This window comes from Condylostylus longicornis, unplaced genomic scaffold (genome assembly GCF_029603195.1).
Source record: "Condylostylus longicornis isolate FDR11 unplaced genomic scaffold, ASM2960319v2 ptg000031l, whole genome shotgun sequence".
Taxonomy (NCBI): domain Eukaryota; kingdom Metazoa; phylum Arthropoda; class Insecta; order Diptera; family Dolichopodidae; genus Condylostylus; species Condylostylus longicornis.
Window position 1 is genome coordinate 6,885,153 of NW_026578000.1, and position 26,553 is coordinate 6,911,705.

General features: G+C 26.1%; 2 protein-coding genes across 2 annotated transcripts; both read right to left on the minus strand.

The window, feature by feature from the left end:
* Positions 1-2,706: 2,706 nt before the first annotated feature.
* LOC129608246 (medium-chain acyl-CoA ligase ACSF2, mitochondrial) lies at positions 2,707-4,877 on the minus strand. Its single transcript, XM_055519624.1, has 3 exons — positions 3,383-4,877; positions 3,164-3,305; positions 2,707-3,078 (listed from the first exon to the last, which is right to left on the minus strand). The coding sequence occupies exons 1-3, from the start codon at positions 4,771-4,773 to the stop codon at positions 2,848-2,850; spliced, it is 1,764 nt and encodes a 587-aa protein (XP_055375599.1). The 5' UTR covers positions 4,774-4,877; the 3' UTR covers positions 2,707-2,847.
* A 4,319-nt stretch (positions 4,878-9,196) lies between these two features.
* Positions 9,197-12,310, minus strand: LOC129608532 (lipase member H-A-like). The gene is made up of 8 exons (XM_055520092.1): positions 12,276-12,310; positions 10,734-10,797; positions 10,424-10,676; positions 10,201-10,358; positions 9,983-10,090; positions 9,705-9,814; positions 9,460-9,625; positions 9,197-9,383 (listed from the first exon to the last, which is right to left on the minus strand). Exons 1-8 carry the CDS (start codon positions 12,283-12,285, stop codon positions 9,272-9,274), a joined length of 981 nt encoding a protein of 326 aa, XP_055376067.1. The 5' UTR covers positions 12,286-12,310; the 3' UTR covers positions 9,197-9,271.
* Positions 12,311-26,553: the final 14,243 nt, after the last annotated feature.

Consider the following 26,553-nt stretch of genomic DNA (forward strand, 5'->3'; position numbering starts at 1 on the left):
AGTTGTCCTTCCTTTCTTTTCTTAATTTAAATTTAATTTTTATTTTGAAAAAATTACTACTAAATCAATTTTCCAGAAAGTTTTTAATCTCAATTATTTTTGTGTAAAATTGTTCATTTTTTATTAAAGAAATTCAAATAAAATATTTTTATGATAAAGAAGATTCAGATCACAAATCTGAAATGATTTTATTTTAAATCAAATATATGCTTGTTAAGTTTCAAAATTTAATTTAATTTATTTTTATTTAATTTAAATTTTAATTCTTTGCAAGCGTTAATTCTTTGAAGGACCGAATAAACAACTAGATCTAAAACAGTTTGATTAATTTAGTTTATTTTATTTAATTTTTAAAATTGTTAGTGATGTAGTGATTGTGCTCTATTTATCTTTATCCGACCTTTTGAATGTCTCCACAAAAAAAAAAATTGGATTTTTTAATGGTTAAATTCTTGTCCTAAATTATCTTCTTAATATTATTTATGTTTGAATTATTTTAATTAAATAAACTCTATCATTTTATTATAATTTAAAGTTGAATAAGAGGAAGGCAACAAAATTGTCTGCAATGAATTTTATTAGATTACATGATTTACAGATTTCATAAAATTTCTTTTTTGGGAAAATTAAAAAATAAATATTTGTTTATTGTTAAAGAAAATTGTTTATTATAAGAAAATAATTGTATGGTAGTTTCAAATAATTGATATTTTTTTTTTATATTATTAAATAAATAAATCAAAATAAAAACATTTTTAATTGTCTATTTCCCGTCTATGTCTATAATATAACTATCTTTTTATTTAATTATTTTAAAACATACGGCGTATTAAGTTTTTTATATACATTAATTAAATTAAAAAATATTTAAATTTTTATTTTAATGTGTTTAGGTATTTCTGAAACTGAAGCTCTTAAGATTAGAACTGAAAAGCTTTAAAACGTCTAAATTTAATTTGCAAATTAAATTTTGAAAGCTTTGTAATTCCAACAATTAGAACTTGTTTTTCAGAATTACTTTTTGTTTCTTCTTAGTTTTCTTAATTGTTCTTAAATGTCATTTTATAAAAAAATTAAAATTCATTATTAGACATTGTATAACATGAATATACAAACCTATTTTAAATTAATTAATATTTTCTTATATAAATTATGAATTAAATTTTAAATAATTTTCAAAATATATTGAATAAAAAAATTTATATAATATGGAAAAAAAAATTTCTAAATTATATTATTAATATTTGTAGTGTTTCATCTTCACAATTTGAAATATATTGACAAAAAGTAAAAATAATCACTATAAAATGAAATAAAAATATGAAAATTATAAAATAAATTATTTAATAAAAAATTATTTTTTTCTTAAATAAATTTCCCAAAATGAAAAACAAAAAAAATGTTCTCTTTTCAAATTTTCTGTAATTTTTACTTATAACTTAAATTTGATTATTTTTAAAATAAAATCAAAATAAAAAGAAAACTAAATATAACTATTATATTGTATAACAGTTAAAAATGCATAAATTTTACTTTAGTAGAAATGTAGACCGTCTATCTATAATTAATTGTAACAATGTAAAAAATATAATTAAAATAAAACAATTATGTAAAAAAAATAAAATTAAATATAAAATATTAAAAAAGAAACAACACAATTTAATTTAAAAATAAAAAAAAAAAATTCAAAAAGGGGAACAAAAAAAAACTCCTATTTTTAACTTCAAAAAATTATAAATTAAATAAAAAAAAGAAATAAAATAAAATCGAAATTTTGTTAAATATAAAAATTTAATTTTATAATTTTATAAATTATTCGTAATTAATCTTCTTAGTTTTTTTTTTTGTTTTAAATTAATTAAATTACAAATATTATATAACTTTATTTTTACATTATTTTTTTCTATTACGTAAATAATATTTTAATTTTAATTTTAAGAATTATTAATTTTAGTAATGTGATAATTTAAAAAAAAATATAATATATTAAAAGCATATATATAAATAAGATAGAGATATCTATGAATTAATAATATATATATATATAAAAATATATACAGAAAAATTCATAAATCAAAAACAGAAAAAAAAAATATCAAAAAATATAGCAGTTGATTGTTGCAAGAATTTATCAGGTGTTTTTATTTAAAAATATTTTAAATTTTCATTTTAAATATAGGAATAGTCCAGAATACTGGAACTGTATTGAATATCTTAAATAATTTCAAATGTAATTTTAATTTTGATTAATATTTTGAAATTTTTGCAGTGCTTATCAACTCATCTTTAAAATATTAGAGATTTTCATAAATGCAATACTGCAAAAAAATAACTGCGACAAGTAATACTGCAAAAAAAATTATTGAATAAATATTGCAATATATTTTTAAATATTCTATAAAATCAAAACAGTTCATATGATTTAACTGCACTACTCATACTAATTTCGTTATATTGCAAAAAGTTAGCCTTATTTATAAGCAAATTATGTTAGCAGCATTTATTAATGAACACAAACATCGCGCAGTTTTCTCATTTTTAATTTTGTACAGTAACGAAAACGGGTTACGATCCTAGTTATAACATTAAAATAGATACATGTAAATTAACATCAACCAAATTCTACAAGTTCTGTGTTATAAGAATCTTTAAATTTTTTGTAAAATTATCAAATAAAATGGTTAGTTTTCAATTAAAATATACCCATTTACCTTAAAATATTATTTTTTTTTTTATTTATCAAAATGAAATACAATAATAAATTTATTTTTGCAATAATAATAATTATAGTAAATTTTACAGGGTCACATTACAATGTTACAATATAATTATACTTAATTCTTAAAATTATTTTTCCCATTCCTTTGTCATTTCTTTCAGTTTGAATTTTTGAATTTTTCCTGAGGTTGTTTTTGGAAATTCTTTTAATATTTTTAGATATTTTGGAATTTTAAAATGGGCAATATTTCCTTTACAAAACTCCCGGACATCATCAATTGTTAAATTTGGACAATCAGGTTTCATTCGTAAAAAGAGACAAATTTCTTCACCTAATCGCTTGTCAGATACTCCAACAACCTTTATAGAATAAGTGAAAAATAAAATAATTAAATATGATTTATATGCCAAAAAATGTTTAAATGAATTAATGAAAAGTAAATACCTGTGATTCTAAGACATTTGGATGTGTATCCATAAAATCTTCGATTTCTTTTGGATAAATATTTTCACCACCTCTTATAATCATATCTTTCTTACGACCCACTATAGTACCATAACCGTTATCGTACAATATAAATTGATCACTATAGAATAAAAATGTTTTCTTAGTTTCTTTCACTTTAAAATATTTAAAAAATTTAGAATAATTAGGTGTACGTACCCAGTTTTTAGCCAACCATCATTTGAAATAATTTCTTTGGTTTTTATTTCATCATCAAAATATTCTTTCATGATAGCAAAACCTCTCATACATAATTCACCTGATTCTCCGAAATTAACTGTTTTTCCATCTTCATTAATTACCTTAGCTTCCAAATGATCATAAATTTTTCCAACAGTATTTTCTAATAGGGTTTCATCTTCACCACCATATGATGCAAAATCTGCTGCTGTAGCTTCACTTAAACCGTATACGATATTTAAATGTTCTAAATTAAAAACAGATTTAATATCTTTATATAATTGTGGAGTGCATGTTGAACCACCAGTAGCTACAGTTTTTAAGGTACTTGTATCAAAATTATGTTGATTTTTTGCAACTAGCCCATCAATTAACATTGTTGGAGTTCCTAAAAATGTTGTACATTTTTCTTTTTCAATCATTCTAATAGATTCTACAGGATTATATGTAGGAGATGGAATTACTAAAGTCGCCCCATACATTACACTTCCCATAAAATTTGTTAATCCGAAAGCATGAAATAATGGTGCCAATAATAATAAACGATGATGATATTTGGTATTATCTGCAATACCAATTCTTTTTCCATAAATTAAAGCTGAATTAACAAAATTAAAATTTGTTAAAAGAGCTGCTTTAGGTTGACCAGTTGTTCCCGATGTAAACTGAATATTTAAAGGACTATCTGGTTCAGCCATATTGGATATTTTTTTAATATTTTGTATATCTTCATCAATAGGATCTTTTAATAAATCGTTAAATTTAATTATTCCATTCAATTCTTTATTTGTATCAATAATAACTGATTTTAGATGAGGTAAATTTTTTGAATTTAATTCTTTTGTACTGTTATGTGTTTCTAATTCTGGTATTATATTTTTTAATATATCATAATATTTTTGTGTTTTATATTCATCTTGTGCTAAAACAACTTTACATTTAGCTTTATTCAATGAATATTTAATTTCGTTAGCTTGAAGTGCTGGATTAATACATGCTATTACTAAATTAGCTCTTGCTGCCGCTAAAAATGTTATAAACCATTGTACTGTATTTGGTGCCCATAAACCAATATGATCACCGGGTTTTAAATCTAAATTTAATAATTTTGATGCTAAAAGATCAGCTTGATATAATGTTTCTCCATATGTTATTCTTTTATTTTCTGAACATGCAACAAAAGCTTCTTTATCATAATTTTTTTCAACTGAACGTTCAAATTCTTGTCCAAGTGTACGATATGTTAAGGGATCTGAACTTATACCTTGATAATATGCGGGTTTTCTACTACTAGTACTACTGCAGTATGCTCGTGAGACTTTATTGATATTAAATAAATTTTTGATTATTTTGCATTTTGTTATCCACATATTGTTAATTTTATATTTATGTATGTATGTGTATCCTTTGGAGTAACAAAAATAAAAGTATATTGAAATTGCGAGAATTATTATTTCACTTTTAACAATTCGTACTGTACTCTAGAACAACTTACATTATACTAAATTAGGTAATTGAAAATTTTATATTTGAGTGCGAGTATTTATGATAATGATTATTTTTTTGAAAGATAAACACATTACATACGTACTAACATATATATATATACAATAATGTATCGCAAATTTTGTGAGCATAAAATATAATTCTCTTTTACCCGGATAGACAAAATGCGTTTTATATACTCGTATAGATTGTGCATGTAGAAATAATAGTACCCATATTGTTATAACATTGAAAATTGTTATCTAATTATGATACGAGTCTTGATTACGGTAATTTACTTACTATATACATTAAACTACACATGTATATTTGTAAAAAACAATTAATTACAAATTTTTCTGCAGTTGACAAAGGTAGGACGAGAGGTTACGGTTAAATAAATCTAATAATTATAACATAGAGAATTAAAATTTAAAGAAGGGTTTGACAATAAGCTTCATATTTTGACTTATTCTAAAATATAGCTAAATAAATAATTACTTATACTACGATTATTGAGAATTTTGAATAGAAAATTCAATTTATAGTAAATTATGAATTTGGAATCATTACATTATAATTGCATTATGGTAAGCAAATGCATGTTTTAATATTGAAATTGTGAATTTCAAAGTTGTCAATTTAAATTACAATTTATTTTATATGTAAGTTTAATGGCTGTACTATTAATAATTAAGCAGGTAGGTATATAATAATTATTTGAATTGTGATTGAAATTTTGTATACGCACTTATTTAGAATGAAATTTCATTTTCTTTTTTGAAATATTTGAAACAGATTAATTTCAAAATTATCAACTTACTGATTTACAATATTATTAAGGTTGCAAGAACTAAATATTTTTGCTCATATATAATTACAATGAATTCAATTTGATTTTAAATAAAATTTTTTGAATAAATGTAATTAAATAAAATTATTTAAATAATCAATCACGGCATTTATTACTGTGCTTAGTTTATTTCCATTGTTTAATTACTATACAAAGTTTATCATTATCTAAAGATATGTATATAAACAATAAATACAAGATGGCAACACTAATTTTAGAGCAATTGTAAGTCAAACATTTTCAATACTCAAATATAATAATTTTAATTTAAAAAATAATGTTAATAATAAAAGGGTGTAGGGAAAGTGCTCTCATTATTATTTTGAAATCTTAATTATGATTTTTGTTTATTGGGCTGAGAAATTCTTTTTTAAAAGAGAATTAATATAGCTAGCTTTGAAAAAGTATTTAAGTTAAACCTTAGACTTAAATATTCAAGTTTTTCTTATTTTATAAAACTAATTTATTTATAGTTCCAGTAATATAATATGTATATATATATTATATATGTATGTGTATTTATTCATATTATATTTTTACATACATGCTTTAAGATATCTTATGAAAATTTTCAAGTCATGTTCTTATCATTTATTTTTGGAGATATTTTGTTTTAAATTTTTTATATCAGAGAAGCTTTTACTAAAATTCAAATTCGTATTTATTTGAATTGCACAGAATTTTCTACCAGTTCGATAAGAAGCGATTAATATTAAATGAGAAAAAATTATAATTTTCTTGAACACGCTTACATTGCACGAGTAAAGAAATTTTGTATTTTGTAAATATTGTGAATTTTTAATTAAAATTTGAAATATAAAATTCGGTTTAGTCCAATATTCTGATATTGACCACAGAATGTAATTATTGAATGTGGCTGCCTGTGCCGAATTTCTTCGCAAGACACGCCCAATTATATTATTTCTTTTATGAAATGAATGGAAATTTTTGAATTGAAATGAACAGTAAATGAAATTCACTCACAAATTTAGAATTGCAAAAAATTATCTTGAAAATGTGAAAATTTTGTGTGTAGTATACATACATTATTGAGAAATTAAGGCGCAAACACTGAGACAAGTTCAGACATCGAAACTTCAGACATAAATTAAAATTTGTTAATAAAATAGTGATAGACATTTTACTCCGATATTAAACGCAAAAATGTTTCACAACTCGTTTTTGGGGAACTCGTTTGAATCTCAAATTACAATAAAGCTTTTGAAATTTAATTCAGAAATCAATTTTATATTCAAATATTAATTACAATGTTAAAACACAAATAAGTTTTAATCATTTGAAAAGTTTAGTAAATTAAAAAAATGCATTTATTGAGAAATTTAATTTTGAAAAGAACGAGCATATTCAACTATTAAAATTTAATAATGTATTAAAATTGCGCGAAAATTTTCTATATAACTAAAAAATAAAATCTTAAAGCTCTCATATTGAATTTTAAACTCTTTTTCAATTTTTCAATTTTGAAATCGATATACCAAAATATTGTAATTTTTGAGATATTTGGGTTTGGAAAAATTTCACAAAATTATCTATGTGCATACTTATTATTATTATTGTAAAGAGGTGTACAACAAAGTATATACAAGACCTTCTATTATTTATAGAATATTTTTATTACTATTTATTACTAAGGTAATCATTTTAATTTAATTAATTTTTTTTATCATTTAATTGAAATAATTAATTTTATCATTTAGTTTACGATTTTACTTGATTTATGAATTTTATAACTAGAAAGTAACAAAATCAAGTACCACACAGTACACATACCATACGTTCACATAGGTTGACAATTTTTATGATAGCCTAATGAAATTCGGCTATTGTTAACCTTAACATGAAGTTATTCAGCTTCACAGTCAATGAAGGAAAACTTTTGTGAATTTTATTTATACTCAAATTTACTTATTTTTTTTGTTATTAGTATTGTAATTTTTCCAGTAACAAAAACTAATGTCAAAAAAAATTGTCGCTTACATCGTAAAGACATGTATGTAATTTGACGTATGGATTTTGACAGAGTGTAATATATGCAGATCATAATAATGTGTGAACCCAAAGTAGAATAGCCATGATGTAAGGTAATATTAATAGTGTGGTCTCATTTTCAAAATTTTTTTTTAATAAAATTAAATTAATGCCATTATTATCCATTAATAGAAATAAAATAATGCCCTATTACTACAATTGAACCTAAACTAATGCCTATATATTGACAGAAATTACAAAGTTTTAAAAGTGAAATAAATTCTAGCAAATTTTATAGTGATAATTAAATACACAGTATAGTAGATAATAACGATATTTAGTCGTCTAAGTATAATAGCCGTCTATAAGTCTAAATAAGTAATAAGCAAATGAATTCAAAATTAATTTGTGAATCGAACAAAAAGCAGTTTTGATTAAAATTTACGATTGAGAGATTCGGCGTTTAATATTTTCAGTTTTATCGGCTCTCGAATTGTATTATTAAATATTCTCCTCTCGAATTACTAGAGAGTTCAGAGAGTTAAGCGATAAATTTAATTATAATATTCATGTGATTTATTTTGAAGCGATAAAATAATTGATTTCGTAATTCTGAATGACAAGAGCTCTTTTGTTATAAAAATGTTTCTGTTTTTATTTTTTATTTTTTTGTATAATTGAAATAAATTGAATTTTTCTATGCATAAATTTTTCGTGTGCACTTTCCGCATTACTTGGGAGTAATGCTATCCGCATATAGTGATATTTAGCTACCCGCATTATTCTAAAGCACATATGAAATTACAAAATTTATTCTTAAATATATTTTTTTATAAGCCTAATTTCATCTGGGATGAAACTTACGATTTCTCTATTACAAGATTTTATACTTGACCACAATTCTTATTGTAGTTTAGGTACTGCGAATTGTGTATTTTACAGAATTAAATAATACTTTCCTTATTAATAATTTTTTGCTTAAACTAATAAGAATTTATAATATGTGTAGTCAAGTTGCTTATATAGATTTTAGACGTTCGTAAGTTTATAATGTAGTATTCTGAAATTTCAATTTCGTAATTGGAATGATGACTTTCATGTAAAAAATTTGTTATGTATTTTAAAAATACTTCATGTCCATACTTAATAATATTATTATATATTTTGAACAATTCAATAATGTTTTCACTAATACAATATACTTTTGAAAATTAAATTTAGTAAATAAATAAATTTTTTATTTCAGAAGTGATTAATATTATTATAATTGAAACTTTAGTATAAAAATCTATTTACTAAAATAAATTTCATAAATTTTATAAAGTAAACTTAATTCTACTTAATTTATTTTCTTAACATACTTGCATTATAATTGCTATGGCTGTGTACAAAATTTTAAAATTAAAAAATTTTTTACTTAAATCTAAATTATTGAATTATTCATGTTTTAAACTGCATTAATTAAATTTACAATTATTAGCAAATAAAATCGAAATATTAAAATAATCACTTAAATTCTATATAATTTAATTTTAATAATATTAATTAAGTTTTTTTATTTTATTTTGTAGCTTATTATTATAGATGGCGCCATCTAAGCCTCTAGCAAATGGTGATTTTGGATTTGTTTGCAAATAATATTTTCCAGAAATACTAAAATATAAATTTTTCTTAAATATTGTTTAAAATTTGATAAAATCTAAATGTTAATTTGGGAAAAAAAAAATACTTTTTTGGACAATTTATTCCCATTTTAGCTAATGGTAATTTCATAAATTGTGATCGAATACGAAAATCCTGCCATGATAAAGCTTTTGCAGCAAAAAATTCAACATTATATAAATTCGTAACACTTTCAGCCCAAAATTTCCATGCTTGATGATGACTACACACATCTACAAATAGGAAAAAATTAATTTTTTTAATTTGCTTTACTCACCTTTATCCAATTATATTTTTTTTTATTTAATTTACCATTTTCGCTTAATATTTTAAAGTTTCTTTTAGGGCAGCTAGGTTGTGTAAAACTACCACGATTAGGCCAAAAATCAACAGTTCCAATGCTAAGTGGAGCCCCATATATTCTGAGTAAAAAAATAATTCAGTAAAGAAAATCGAATTTCATTAAATAAAATAAAATAAAATGAAATTTTATTTTAATTTATTTAATGAAATAAGAAGGAAATTTTGAGAAAAATCGCAAAATTATGGTAAGACAACATTTACAAATAATTTGAATTTAATTTACTTACAATCCATCTGTATGAATAATGTCAACAAAATCTCCGTCATCAGCATTAAGAGCCTTTCGTAATGGAAATATATAAAAGCCTGGGAAAGCAGGATCTAATCCGGTTATTCTAAAATTTTAAAATATGAATAATAAGCACTTTTTTTTCAAATTTTTTTTTGCAAATGTGCTAAAAACGAAAAAACTATACACACTACAAAAAGTTTACAAAAGTCTTACCTTGGAATTTTAATTTCTCCATCTGAATTTCTTTGTATACTTCTACCTATAAGACCTGCTAATTGTGCACCCAATGAATGACCAATAAAATGAAATTTTTCTAAATTCATACCATTCTTAAAGAATCTAATAAAGACTTCACCTAATAAATCACCTAACTGAAAATTAAATTAATTTTAAATTTTTTCTTATTAAAAAAATAATTTATTTTTGATTCAATTACTATTAAAGCATTTTTAACAGCATCACTAATATACCGTCCACTAGCCAATTTTTTCCAATCCAATGTAATCAAATTAAATTCATTGATTTGTGTTAAATATGCTTTTATAATTGTTTGAACACTTTCAGCTGATTGACTTTCAGTATAACCGTGTATATAACATGTTGTTCTTTTACTATTATTAAAAAATGGATGATTTAAAATTTTCCAGTTCTCTTCAATACTATAAGTTTCATTGTCACTTGTTTCAGGTCTTCAAAATTTTAATAAACAATTAACTTTGACATTTCATAATAATTTTGACACTTACCCATAATAATAAACAAATTTTATTGCTGTTAAGTTGACATATTGACCATTTGTTGTTGTAAATGCTAAAAAAAAAATACATAAGAAAATGAAAAATTTATTTAAATTTTTAGAAGTTGACAAACTATTTTGAATTAAACATAGAAATTTGATGACAAATTAATTAATTTTTCAATAAATTTTATGAATTGTTTAAATTATTTGCTTAAATCATTGAAATATTTTCGCAATTAGATTTGCTGTATGACATTATTTTTTAAATATGTAGGTTGTTTTTTTTTAGGATTATCATAAGAATTTATTCTATGCATGAAATTAAATTTTTGTAAATTACGAAAATTCTATGCAAAATTTTCACTTATATTCTAAGATCCACTTTCGTATAGAAAATTTTTTCCGTTGAAGCTTCTTTTCCGTTTGTCAATTATGCTGCATAACATATTAATAATTTTTAATTTAATTTATTTTAATTTATTAGCTTAAGTACTGTTCTCCTCCCTTTATATTTACACGAACCATCTATACATTTCATTTTGATCTTTGAGACATCTAGCGATTTTTAAATGAACTGTATACGAGTATAGTTTTTATTTAAACCAAAAAAAAGTACGGAAATTCAACACTTGGCAGTGAACCTATTACAAGTACACATTTCGTTCCAAATTGAGCTTGTTATGTTATATTTTGTATGGGGCGAATTTAATCAGCACCTCTGCCATGTATCTCCACACCAGATCATTAGAACTCGAGATTCACGGCCCCGATAAATTATAACAGGCCCGCCAAACACAACGATTCATGAGAATCTAAGTCCAAGGCCTAGAGAAATCTGTACCTAGAGCGGGCCAAGCCATTACAATCAAATAGGACATTAGTGGAGTTCTTCGTCCACCAGTTGCAGAATCTACATCGCTGCGTATTTGATTCGCCAATTTTTTGTAAATATGAGTTAAAGGACCCATGCCCAGTCACAAACCAACAATGGAACCGTTAGTGAAGAGCGGTTCAGCCTTACAATGTCAGGAATGCCCGCCATTCGTCGGCCAAATAAGTCTTTCGACCGCGACAGCTCCGCACGGAAGCGCCAAAGCTCTGAAGCGCGGCTCTCCACATTGGCCAGATAATCGGCCTCCTCATTTTCAGGTATTCCTGTATGTCCAGAGGCACACATAAGAGTGGTTTTGTTATTAACAACCAGTTTTTTCAGATTGTTGAAGCAACTCCACAAAACTAGATTATTCTTATATTATTTACATAATATTTAAATTTACATAAATACGAGTATTATACAAATATTGCACACTTTTTTATTTCTATCTATTCAAATTAATATCAGAAATACTTATAAATTAATATTTAATATACACAAAACTTTATTCCTGTTATTCTAGTTACATGTTATATTTTAAGTAACTTTTTATATACTTTTATAAGATTAAATATAATTATAGTTATTCAAATTATATTTAAATTAAATATTCACATATCTTTTTTATTATAACGCCATTAATTTTACCAACAACCACAAAAAATAAACACTTACACGCAATCATAATAATTAAAAGAGAATAAAATTTAATCATAGTTTTTAATTTACTTTGAAAAAAGCAAAAAATTAAACCATTAATAAAAATCAAAAACCAAAAAAAAAATCAATCGCTATTAAATTTGTACTTGATAGAACGAAAGTTGAATGTTAACTGTTGAATAGGTTCTAAATAAAAATTAACCAAGCAAGAATTACCAAAAACTAAAAAAATAGAGAAACAACATTAAAAATAAATAAAATTAAAATTTTAGCATAAACCGTTATTAAATGTAGGGGAAGCTTTTTTCTTTACTTTTTGATTTTACTGCAGTTGCAGTGCAAAATTACGTTGAACATTAAATTGAAAACCTAAAATAATATTTAAAGTTTTTGGTTTTTTTTTACCAAAAACTTCAAATATTATTTTAGCATTAAAAAAGTTAATCAGTACAATTAGAGGATATTTAATTATTAATAGCAGTAAAGATTAATTTGCTTTGGTATGCGGCTTGTGAGGCGGGACAATTTTTTTAAAAGTACCGTTTTTAAGGAAGACTCTTTATTTCAAAACTTTTAAAATATTCTTGCGTAAAATTATTATCCCGCTTAAAAATAACTTTAGATAAATAGCTACAATTGAAGACGGTACAGATATTGTATAGAAACATACTGGAGCAATGATTATACACATGTGCTTTAATATTTCGGTTGAATATATAATTAGTTACGGCAGGTATTACTTCTCGTCTAGTTATGATTTTTTTTTTTTTGCTTGCCTACACAATATGGAAAAACTAAGGAGTTCCGAATGTAGACACTGTATTATATAAAACATTGTCTTTCACTGTAAATTATTTTCTCGAGTTGAATATAGGAGACGTAGAATAATGATATTTGGAAGCAATTTGATGGGTCTCAAGCTGACAACACCAGAGCTATGAAACGAGAATAAGTGGATTCTGATGGTAACAAGAGAGAATATACTAAAATATTTAGACGGTCAAGTAGAGACAAAAGTTATATATAAAAAAAGAGGAACGGTACGATCTGAAGAAATGTATAAACAGTAATCATTGGTTAGGTTATAAATTGGACTCCCAGGAGGCTTTGTCAGTTAAACATCTAGATATTATTAATGAAGTTGATTCTAGGTCCACATTATTGGGGTGTACATTTCCATCAACAATCTTCTTACTACCGAACGTCCCATATATAGCACAGAAAATATCATTAATGGTCTATCAATTTTCATTTAAAATCACGAATGGAGTCAGAAATCAAGTATCCCCCTTTTGTTATTAAATTTTTTAATTTTCTATACAAAGTTTTATTTATGCATCATTAAATTTCATTACACATTTTAAAATCATTCAGATTATGGGTGGCTTAATAACAGCAAATACACAAAATAATAAAAAAATTAAATGTTTTAATTTGTATTTTAAACAAAAATAATATTTAAAATAAAAAACTATAATTATTTTAATTATTTATATACAGTTGTAAAAATTAAGGTATACAAAATTCAAAACGAAATTGAAAGTGAGCTGAGCATTTTGTTCCGATTATAAAAACATTTTTTTATTATTTAGAAAAAAATTTCACACGAAATCGCATTAAGAGTATAAAAGAAATGACCACAAAGTTATAAAAAAGTGAATGAGTGCTGGATAGAAACATGAGTTTGCAGTTCAAAGTTTAAAATATTTTGGTGTCAAACAAACCTTTACATAGTGTACATTTAAAAATTTGAACTACAACGCTTCATATTTATTTTTCACGCTCCAAATGTCTATTTATTTTGTTTCCGGCATTTTTTTTCTTCACTCTCATTTTGTGTGAAATGCATTTAAATTTAAAATAAAAAAATTATTTCTTTTTATATAAATTCAAACTTTGAACGAGATGAAATCTATGACTTGGCATATGTGATGTAAATTAGTTTGCTTAAATTCAAACAAATTAAAACAAGTTGATTTTAGTTACTTGTAACATACGTTAGTACTCGCGTATATGTGCTGCGCTATAAATTGCTTTCTGTTCGTAAATGAGCAGACGGACGGAGAATGTATCAAAACTATTTAAAATGCAATTTTGAACAAGAATACAGTAGCATTTGCTTATATGGGCTTGGAAATTTGAAAAAAGCTACGGTTCCGAGAAAATAAAAATTCAAAAATTGAAATTTCTCTAATTTTGGAAGAATAGGAGTTGAAAGTAAGCGTTAACCCGACAAAATAAAGTATTTATTTATTTTTTCAAACTGTTTACACTTATTATATTACACCATTACACTCATACAGCTAACCGCCTAAGAGAAAAGCGATGTAAAAAATTTGAGAAAGCAAAATGGGTCTCAGATATAATGGGTTAATTTCAGCGCCCATTGTACCATTTGTAACGGATGCCTGTATCCTGTTTTGCAGTAGAAAAGTATAGTTGTGATCTTTTTGACAGCACAGAAATAGACAAATTATCGTAAATATTATTACATTGACTGTATTGGCAAACAACTTTAATGAAGCAAAATGGCAGAAAAATTTTGTTCTATGGAGATATAAAGGTTGCTGCCAAAGATACTTCCAGTTTCTTTCTTACCTGGTGTAGAAGTTAACTAAATCGCACAGACTAATTCGTAGGAAATGCACCAACGCACAGACAAACAAATCTAAATGCACACACAGACAATTTTGTAGGAAATACACGAAAAAGTAATTTGTATTGTTTCGATAAAGCGTAATTTCGCATATCTGTATTGAGAGCGAAAAATTTTGATGGTTGCTGTTGATACTTGAAAGCCTAACGAGAAATTTGTAAATTCCTAAATATTATTTAACAAAATACCAAATACATAAAATATTAACTAAGTGGCATCAATAATTAAAAAAACTTTTTCCTATATAAATCAATTTGAAGGCTCATACGAGTAAGCTAATGAACTATAGTAACGAGTAAGTTAATGAACTAATAATAGTAATTAGCGAATTTTCTATTTAAAAGTGAAATCTTTAAAGAATCTTGTAACATTTAAGCTCATAAACAAATTTCTTATATAAAGCAAGAATGTAAAATTATTTAAGCAAATTTTATAACCAAAAATTATATAGCGGCAAATTTAAATGATTTATTGTACGAGTATAAGGAATTAAGTTTGGCGGCTTATGTATGCAACTAAAATGCCTGCCCTTCTCTAATTTTGCAAATTTCTTAATACACAATACAAAATCCAATAGGTTATTTCTAAAAAATTTTTAATTAAAAAATTATTTATTATAAAAAAAATTTCAATTTAGTACGCTATGCAAAGTATATGAAATCGAAATTAAGGTGTTAAGGTTATGAAGAATTTCGTAATTTTGATTTTATATTTCTTTTTGCAGCATACCAAATTTCTTTATTGGAACTTTATTTTATGCAATTAAAATACACAAAAATTATAATCCTAAAATTATTTTAGATTTTTCATACAAGATTAATTGGAATTATTGTGTACTTTGTCTCTTTTTTATATTAATTACATAGAATTAATGAACTATTCAAGTGTTAAAAATCTTTTGGTACAAAATCAGTTCAATCTTCTTGCAAAATTTATTGTTACCTTCAATTTTTGAAAAGCTTCTGAAAACAAAAAAAAAATCTAATATACGGCTAGCACATAACCAAGAACGAATAAGATGTTTTCAAGAATTATGGAAGTAAATGTAATACTAGAACGTTCAGTATTCATGCCAAATGCTTATACCTAAAAGAAAATAGCTAAGGTTTAAATTTTCTGGACCTGATTTTATTAAAAAGTTTGATGCCATTAACAGAAAGGAGCTAAAGTTTAACCAATTAAATTTATATTGATTATTTATTTAGATCGTTCGAAAATGTAAAGTAAACTCGCGTGTGGCTCCAGATCAAAAACATAAAAGACAGTTTTGTGTTAATCGCCCAATAAGTGGAATCTGAAATTTTTCAAAAATTGATCGATTTTTTTGTAAAAGAAGCTAAAGTATAAAATAAAGGAAGATAAAGAAATAGCTTAAACAAAGTAATTGGAACTGGTAGACCGAAATGCAATAGAGGAGTGCATTTCTGTTAAGAGTGCAACTTCAATATGAGATTTGGTTTGTTTACAATACCGCCCTTGTTAAATACAATACACACATTTGGAAAATATAGCAAGTTTCAATGGAACTGGAAAATTGTATAATATTCCGGTTTAAGAATATTGAAATTGATGTTGTAATAAATCTTTATAAAAACTATCTTGGATTTAATTTCTTCTTTTTTGATAAGAAGCTCACTTTTTGTAAAATTCGAACTTCTGTTAGTTTTTATGTAAAACTAAAATGCCATAGAATTCTTTGTATTCAACTCTTCTTAAATTTGAATTCTAAATTCGTTCTACTTTCAATTTATTCGAAATTAAATGTATACATACATAAATTATAACTGGCCACTGTCAATCAATTTACAAAATAATTTTTTTTTTTGGAAAAATTAAGTCAATGCTATTGAATTTGTTCTTACTCGTATATATAAGCTGAAATATTTTAATGATAAATTAAAAAAACAAAAATAAAATATAAAAAATTAGAGTTGAAATCTACCTGTGCATAAATATACAAAGCAAATTGAATAAATAGCATAATTTTTAAATGTCGCACCCCCAGAGGTAGCCGAAAATACGCCCATTGAAAAATGTTAAAACACTTCAAAGAGGTTTTATATTAAATTCTAACTCTAAATTAAACATAAGAGTAAAAATTGAATTAAAAGATGAATTCAATTCCATTTGAACCAATATTGAAATTTTGGAAAGGCACTTATGAGCTAATAGCTTTTGATTTTCGTAAATAAATTTTTAGCTATTCAAAGTAGAATCATCCCTAGGAACCAAAGTAGGAGCCAGTGTTCGAAAATTTTCTGCCGATAAAATAGTAAAAGGTGTATAAAATTCCTCAATGAAATAAAGCTGCCCTGTAAATGGCAATGCACAGTATAAAAAGAAATATCAGTCAGTAATAAATATTGTAATCGGTTATTCCAGGAGACACCTAGGCCAGATAGGCCCTTTGTGATACCGCTGGCTGACCATATCCCTACACTCACTAGAGCCACCCTGAGCTCTTTTTAAACTGAACAAAGAAGATAACCCACCGTCTCCTCCTTCCCTATATTGTAGAAGGTTCTACGGAGATCGCTGGCGGAGTTTTCAATCCTCCTACCTCCACCCAAGAAATCGTATCAAAACCTTAGGAAAGTCTAAAAAAATATTATGATTCGTGTAATTAAAGATTTTTGAAAGAAATGCTTATCGATATTAGCTTTCAATTAACTAGTATTAAACTAACCGTGGTGTGAAATTAACGTAAGTTGCTACTTCGATAATAATTTGGGCTAAATAAATTAAACTTGACAATAAAATTAATGCAAGTGTATAAAAATTTGTTATTTAAAATGAAGATATGAAATTATTTTCGAAAAATAATTATTATTTCAAATCGTATGAAATGAAAAATTGCAATAAGTGGAATATTGTTTGACTATAGCGATTTTTAAAATTATAAGAACCATAAAGCCCCCATCTAATAGCAATGTTAAACAAATATTATGGACTCAAAATAATGAAAAATCTTCATTTTTCAAGAAGTTGTTGTATGGTGTAAAAAATATAAAAAAATGTAGAATTCGTGTCAAGAATAAAATCTAAAAAGTGCAATAACTTTAAGGCAAAAGCATAAAATTTAAACTTGTAAATTTAGTACAATATTTTTTTCTTTAACCATCAAGTTACCATATTTTGGCCAATATCGTAACGAGTTTAATTTAATTTTTTTTTTTCTAGTTATTTTTTCCTTTACTTATATTTCGCTTATTGATCTTCTATAAATCTTCAATGTTATATAAAACACGATTTATTATTAATGTATATTGTGTAGACATACATAGTTTTACTAAAAACGATATATAAGAATTCATAACCGGTTTCGCCGACTACTCACCGTTGCTTTAAAACAAAAGCTATTGTTAGTATTACAAATTAAATAGAACTACTCACTTATAGATAGTATTGGTAGACAAAACGTGAAATTGATTACTTATAGCTGGAATACTTGCACGAAATTGATAATTATTGAATTTTACAACTTAAATCTTTGTATGCGTGTCGGCTACTTCATGATCGACATACTAAATATGTAATTCAAACTGTTCAAATCATATCAACTGGCCTGTAATTACGGTAGTGTTAAAACAAGTTTTGCAAGTAATATTATAATTGAATGGGACCAACCAACCAGCTTCCAATTTTAGCAGAATTGTTTTTAATGTTTCAAAGCATTGAAAGGTTTTAGAAGAAACCACTCTACAATAGATCAGGTCCATAGAATAACCAATATTATAGAAAAAAGCTTGGAAAATAAGGAAATCTGCTCTTCCATGTTTCTGGACGTAGCACAGGCATTCGACAAGGTGTGGCACAGGGGCCTTATACTTAAATTAGGGCAAATGTTACCATCGCCATTTGTAGAAATTTTGAAATCTTACTTAGCTGATAGATTATTTAGAATTAAACAAGATGCTGAATACTCCACGCTAAGAGAAATAAAGGCAGGTGTGCCTCAAGGCAGTATATTGGGCCCAACCTTGTACCTGCTTTATACGAGTGATTTGCCACAAATAGAAAATGCTACGATAGCCACTTTTGCTGACGATACTGCAATATTGGCAGTAGGAGCGTACATTGACGATTCGACAAAAAAATTACAGGAGGCAATTAACAAAATAAGCCAGTGGACTAGAGATTGGAGGGTGAAGTTGAATGAAGCAAAATCGGTTCACATAAACTTCACCAATCGGAAAATAGTGAATCCACCACAAATTAACGTAAATGGAACGAACATAGCGATCCATCACTCAGCAAAATACCTAGGAATGACTTTAGATGTCAAGCTAAGGTGGAAAGATAAAGAAGAAACACATAAAATTAGAAAATAAATATAGAGAAAATTATTGGCTCCTAGGTCGTAAGTCCAATTTGACAATTGGTAATAAGATCTTAATTTATAACCAAATCATTAAACCAATATGGCGATATGGCATTCAGCTGTGGGGTTGTGCCAAGAAGACTCACATTAACAGAATTCAAACCTTCCAGAATAAAGCTCTACGGGGCATGGTAAATGCGCCATGGTATATACGTAACAGTGATATCCACAGGGACTTAGGAATTCCTTTGGTTGTGGATGAAATTAGGAGTTGTGCTACAAAGCATAGGGCTCGTCTAGAACAGCATGTAAATATGGAAGCAGCTCGGCTGCTAGACAATGGCGTTATGACAGAAAGACTTAAACGAACAAGACCATTCGATTTAACACGAAATACCAATTTCCTTATGGAAGGTATTTAATTCCTACACAGAAGAACCAAGTTAGCGCAGAGGTAATAGTTGGTCTGTAGGACCAGTTTTATCCGTTCAGAATTTAGATGATTTTTTAGGGTAGTAGTCACGCTCCCCCACTGTCTGAGGAAAACGGCAGATAGAGCCGTCCTTCTTCGTCTATCGAGATTTTTTCACCTAGTAGAACAAAAAACAAAAAAAAAAAATGTTTCAAAGCGCCCAGAATTTTGAAATAATTGAAGAATGTATTCGGTAAGTATGCAAACTTATACTTTCAGTCGTTTGTTGACCGCAGTATACAAAGAAAGTTCCTTATAATCGGATTTTTGGAAAAAATTATCCAAAAAGCTGTTTTTACTTAAGTTTGTAATTTAATATTAGCCGATATTTTTACTAATCTTTAACTGAAATCAATGTGCACCTTTAACTGATTTAACTGATATCAATGTGCTATAAACTTATGTAGGAAAAGCTTTTGAACGAAATCAATTTAAATTAAAGAATAAAATATAATTTATATATATATATATACATATATATTTAATAGATTTTTATAATTTAATGCTTCATTGCTTTATAAGCGTGCATGGTGCATAATAAATAAAACCATAATAAAGAAAAGAACCGAATATAATTGCAATTATTTTATTAAATTAACAGGTGTTGCGATAATGAACTTCATAAAAGTTTTGTTTTTAAGATTTTGCAATCGAAAAAAAATTGTTAAACTTTTATAATTATTTTTAGTTTGAAAATGTGATTATAATTAAAGAAAAATCAAGTGTGTATACACAAAATTATGAAACTCAAAATTTTATAGCCTAAACTCATAGTTAAGTGCTAAGTACATTATGTAAATAAAAATGTGTGAAGAGATTCGCATGAATCAAAAAAAAAATGTTTATTTCTTGTTCTTTAATTTATTCGGACATATACGGTATGTGTTTTAAAAATTTTTATTTGAATTTAAGAATGCGTTCATTATTTGCATGTTTCTATTTTAAAATAAATAAAAATGGCAATGGATTTTTTGAGTATTTAGAATGAAAAATGCGTTCAAACCTTGTGACCGAACAAAAAAATATAATGTTAGACGTGGAAACTCTATGATAATCTCGTATACGAATGTTTTCCAAAATAGCCTACAGTTAGCTATTTGCACAATTTATTGTCTCTGTTCCAAAACTTGTTCATTCACTATTGCTCAATACTTGGTTTTGAATGGCTATGATGTCATGAAATACCGAATCTATACTAAACTGCTTTATAGTTTTTTGTTTTATCTAAATTATGTAATCCTCCCTATAATTAGCTGAAACGATATGTGATTAAGAAAAAATTAGTTTGATTTTTTGAATTAAAATTCTCATGATTTAAAAATTGTTTTTCTAATATCAAAGTGCAATATTTGTTGTGATTAGTGCGAAATGAAAAACTTCTACATTTAATTATGAAAAAAAACCTATCGGAAATTGTGAAATAGTGTCAATACAAGAAACGAAATAATTCAACATATATGCAAGTTGACATAGATTCTAATATACACACATTCATTAATTATTGAATTAAAGTGTGACACTTAAAATATTCTAATCAAATGAAAATGTTAGCAACATATTGTATTTCAAATCTACAAAAAAATAAAATCTGCAAACAAGAAAATATTTATACAAATTTTAGATTTCTTATTCTGAAAAATCTCATTTTTTCATCCAAAATTTTCCATACAAAGAAAAATCACCTCGCTTTTGATAAAAAGCACAATAGCCGAGTAGTAAAGAATTTAAGTGCTCATTGAATTTGTTTCATTAAGAATGCGCTTCACTATTTATAAATTTGCATATGTTTAGGAGGCGCGTGTAAGTCGTGGTGAATTTATGAGTGGTGAAATGTAATGAATAAGTAGAATTCCAATTTTTAGTAACAAAACGGAATAGAAATAAATTCTTATTTAATTTTAGTTGAATAAACAGTTATAACAAAATAAATTCTAGTTACTTAAACACAAGATAGTGAAGGATAAGGTGAATAAAAAATTCTTTTCTTCTCGGAAACATTTTAATATAAGGGTAACAAAACGTTCGCATAGATTGGCAAATAACATGTTACTCGTATTATTTTTTCCTTAGGGTAAATAGATTTTTATTGTTGAAGCACTTAGTTGAGGATGGAAAGATCCAGTGACTTTAAATTTCGTATAAATGCTTGTTTTTACACAGCAGGTAGATTGATATTGCGCTTTTGTTTTCAAAAACTCTACAACTTTTCTACAATCCTGTTTAAACTTCAGTTTTTGGAAAAGGTCTACAATTTTTGTTTGGAGATATTTTTGGAATCTAACGCAATAAAGTGATATAATTAATATTTGATAGGTTTAAGAAAAAAATTATTAATAAGAGAGCACTTGTGATGCTCTCTTATGCCTTTGCAGCGTCAAGAGAAAGATCTTGATATAAGCACTAAAATAAATAAATGAAAAAAATGCCTATTCCTTTCTTCGGAGATCTCATCGGAACGTGTCATCAGTGGTCTAATTTAACTAAAATATGATTTAATTTTACTTCTAATTAATATTCAAGTGATTCACATTAAATTAAAATATAATACGTGGCCTATAAGCCTACAGTTCACTAAAACTCTCCTTGTTGTTTTGAAGTATTATGCAATTATTTAAAGTCCAAATATTAATTTATTGAAAAATAATTAAAAATACATAAATTTTAAAATGAATTATATATCGTAAATATTTATTAATGATATTTCAAAGTTATATCATCATTTCACCTTAAATGCATATGGCAAAAAATTATAAATTTTTTTAATTAAATATGACCAAAAGGTTATTTTTTTTCTTTTTTTTACAGAATTTATTTTAATATCTAAAAAAAATAATACTATTAAATTTTATAAATATGGCAATTTTCACAATTTTAATTAAATAGTAGCTTATAGAAATTATTTCTGTTAATAAAATATTGTTATTAATCTGCTTTGTAAATAAAATAATTTAGAATTTAATTTAAACATTGTTTATTTCTCATAGTATATATATTATAATTGGTAACACATACACTTGTCAAATATAGTGTTTATTTTCACCAATAGGCGTGATAGTGTTATGTTCATAGAATGTTATACGCCTACGTAGACGCGACTCGAATCTATTAATGGCTATTATATTTTCTCTATTTTTCTTTTTGGCCTCTCTTCTTTTGATAATAAAAAAAAATGAATCATTCTAAGTTCAAAATTTCAAGAACAATAATCTTATATTTTTTATTGTTTGTTTGTGAGTTGTTTTTAATAGTAGAACAAGACTAATGAAGTTAAAACACAAATACAAACTTTTTAACAAAATCTTGTTTTACCATATAAGTCTATAAAAGTTCGCCATTAAAAACGTAAATTAAACTATTTGCAAAAATATATGCATGATAAATAATTTATACAGTGCAGAATGTTTTATATTAAATAAAATTATTATTAAATTTTAGTTGCTCATAGAACAAACTACAAACATCAGACCCATCAGATGTCAATCCTAAAATAAACGCACGCAATGAGCTGCACAGTGGTATTCATTTCAGGTTTTAACTTTGAAACAATAATATGATCTTATACGTGTGTAGTTCCAAATATACACGCTTAAATTATTCAATACTATAGTATTGAAAATTCGAATCAGTTAAAACAGTAATGGTGAATCATAGATCGCTTGTACTTAGTGGTAGTCTTATGAAAAATGAAATAAAACGTTAAAATTATATAGTTGAGTACAGTTGCTGCCTTTGTCAATAACTGTAACCCGAGAAAAGAAATATTTCAGAAAATATTTTGATCTATACACTCTACAAATAATTTGTACGATTCCAATCCATGGTGGAGGTCAAATATTTATACAATATTATTTGTATGAATAATTTCAAAACACCTTGTACATAATTAATGTTTATTTCATAAAATGAGTTCAAATGGTTTGCATATATAAAAGTTTTATGGCATAAATTGTACATCTACACAAAAAATGCTCGATATAAATTATTAATCTAGGATTAATTTATGTAAAAAAGGTAATAAATAAAAAAAAATGAAGTCATTTTATTGACCTTTTCTTTTAAAAAAATTTTAAAATTTTCTTAATATTTTATATAAGAGATAATATTGTAGATATATAAGAGATTGTGTCTAAAGTATAGAAGTCCTCAACGTGGACTAAGAAGGGGGGTTAGTGATTCCGGTCGAGTTTGTTTGACATTATATTTTTTGATATTTTTGCGCTAGATCGTTTACCGACGCTATGTGATTGAATGAAAACTTGTTGTTTTTTCGTTCATTTCAAGAACAAATCATACCTTTTGATATTAGTATATTCTAAGGTTTCTCTTTTTTATTGAAAGCATAAAATTATTTTTGAATTTATTATACAACAATTGCATTTAAAAATATTTTGATTTCTTTGAATACATGATGCAATTTTGCATTGAAGATGAAAAATGTTATGCAAACATTTTCAATATTTATCCATATAACATTCATATGCCATATATAGTGACAAAGTTGCAGTTCATGTTAAAATAAAATAAGATCTTACCGCCTTCTCTCCTTTTTTTCTATTTTTATTAATTGCGTGTGGCACGCATTGCAATTGTTGATGACGTCCTCCGCAATTTTTTATTGCATTTTACATTGCAATTTTGTATTCAGTTATGTACATATAAGGTGATTTAATAAGACTTGTCTTGAATTTTCTTTGGATCAGGAAATTTTTTTTTCTTTTTATTAAAATGTAAAAATAAAAGAAAAGAAGAAATAAAACTTTTAATCATCCTTAAAGTGAAAATTCACAATAAACATCAAAGTAAAACTTACCCAAAACCTCGTTTAATTACCAATTTCGGATAAACAAGTAAAAATAAATTGTTGTCTGCCTCTTTCTGCTTGTTTTCTTTTCTTTTTTTCTCTGTTATGGAATTCAATATAGTTTCTTGCAAATAAATATTACGTCATACATCAATAACCAATTTGAATAGATGACATCAAAGTAAGATTTTAAAATGAGAATTTTATGAGCAATTTTTTCTTTTATATTAAACAATTAAAAATGCTAGAAAAATTATTGCCATTCAGAATTTTAAAGAAAGAATAAAAATATAATTAAGATTCAAAATTTTAAGAATAAAATAAGAAAATTTAAAATCTTAATTATTTAATTCAATTTTTCATATAATAATCAATCCGATTGAAACGAATTATATTGTAAACCCACTGTTTTCTCTCGAACATTTTATATTTTTGCCTTTTTTCGCACATTCACAAAATATTTGAGAAAAAACGATCTATATCAGTTTCACTCTCATCTGTTTCATGTCCGAATCTGTCACTTTACAAAACGTATATGCAATTCAATTAAGTTCTGTAAGTAACAATTGAACTTTGTGCGAAAGCGTGAAGACTTTCACATATCTCCCCCAGTACAGTTTTTATATATGTACCTACCAGTTATTACGATTATATATGATTTAAAATCAAGAAAATTTAAATTATTAACAATTAATCGTGCTCAAATCAAACGGAATTTTTAAATGAGTCTGCAATCCTGCCTAGGCTCTTATATCTTTTCATTCGAATTCCAACTACCCCAACATGATGTTCTCATCGATAACAGATAATAGTGAACTTAAAAAATATTTCATTCAATAAAATCTTTAAAGGAATGGTCAAAAAAAATGAAAGGTGGAAAGAATTTCCATATCTATTCCCATGCTTTAGAAAAAGCATATTTTACCAAATATAATATAGATACGATAAAATAATGAAAAAAAACTACTCATTTTCCATTTTGTTTTAAACTACACTTTCTTATTTATATAAGAAATCGAATCGGAATGGAACAATAATTGGAATTAAAAAAAAAATAAAAGAAAAAAAATATGTTGCCAAGTTCATGATTAAATTTTTCTATTTTTCAATGTTTTTTCCACAATTTGGTGCTTTGTATTCACTTATGTATTCACTTCGATGAGCTGAGGGAGGATGTGTTTCTCTGTGTACGCTGATGGTTCTAAGATATCTCGAGGAACCGGTGCAGGAGTATTCTGTGAGAAGATAGGGTTGAAGCTATATGTTAGGCTGCCGGACAACAGATAGCTTCAACGCAGTAGAGATTACGCTGGGGCGATCACCATTTATGTGGATAGCAAGACGGCTCTTGGGCTGCTGAACTCTGCACCGTTAAATCTAGATTGGTGCGGTTTATGTGGGCTATGTAGGGTGACCTTGTGCTGGGTTCCGGGACAAGGAGGTGTTGAAAGGAACGTGATGGCCGACGATTTGGGCGCCGAGGGGGATTCCGTCTATAGGGGATTGGGAGAACAGTATACATAAGGAAACTAGAAGAAGGGGAGGCTTGCTTTGGTGTGGCGGGCGGACTTGTGCAAGTACAAGGGTACTATGGCCGAAAAGAAGCGGTGCAAAATCGAGGGAGATGCTAGCTTTGGACAGGGGGATCTCAGAATTGCGGTAGGCATTTTGACGGGTACTGTTTATTGGGAAAGATGGTCAGGAGACTGGGTGGTATCCCTCATGGGATACTTGCCGGGGATGCCAAGATGTTGAGGTGATCAACTAGTTGGGTTGCTGATGCGAAGGAGGGAGCGAAGGAGGGAAGGAGATCCCTCACAGGTGTCTGTGAGTGATCTGCTGGGGATGATGTGCTGTGGAGTGACGCCGATGGACCTTCCACTGGCCCAGTGCTGTGTGGCAGCGTTGGGGCTGTCGCCTCCCCTCTCTTAATTTAATTAATAATTAATCTTGTATTCACATATGTGTATAGAGGGGTGTGTTATACATTTAGAGTATTATACTCGCTCTTGGAGTGGCTACTTCTCTAGAAGGAGACCATCA

Excerpts from the sequence above, each read along its gene's own strand:
- LOC129608246 (XM_055519624.1), bottom strand. The coding sequence starts at position 4,773 with ATGTGGATAACAAAATGCAAAATAATCAAAAATTTATTTAATATCAAT. Across the intron at positions 3,306-3,382 it reads GATGGTTGGCTAAAAACTGG|TGATCAATTTATATTGTACG; the intron begins GTACGTACACCT and ends TTTATTCTATAG. Across the intron at positions 3,079-3,163 it reads CAAATGTCTTAGAATCACAG|GTTGTTGGAGTATCTGACAA; the intron begins GTATTTACTTTT and ends TATTCTATAAAG.
- LOC129608532 (XM_055520092.1), bottom strand. Across the intron at positions 10,677-10,733 it reads AAATTTGTTTATTATTATGG|ACCTGAAACAAGTGACAATG; the intron begins GTAAGTGTCAAA and ends AAAATTTTGAAG. Across the intron at positions 10,091-10,200 it reads GGAGAAATTAAAATTCCAAG|AATAACCGGATTAGATCCTG; the intron begins GTAAGACTTTTG and ends TTAAAATTTTAG.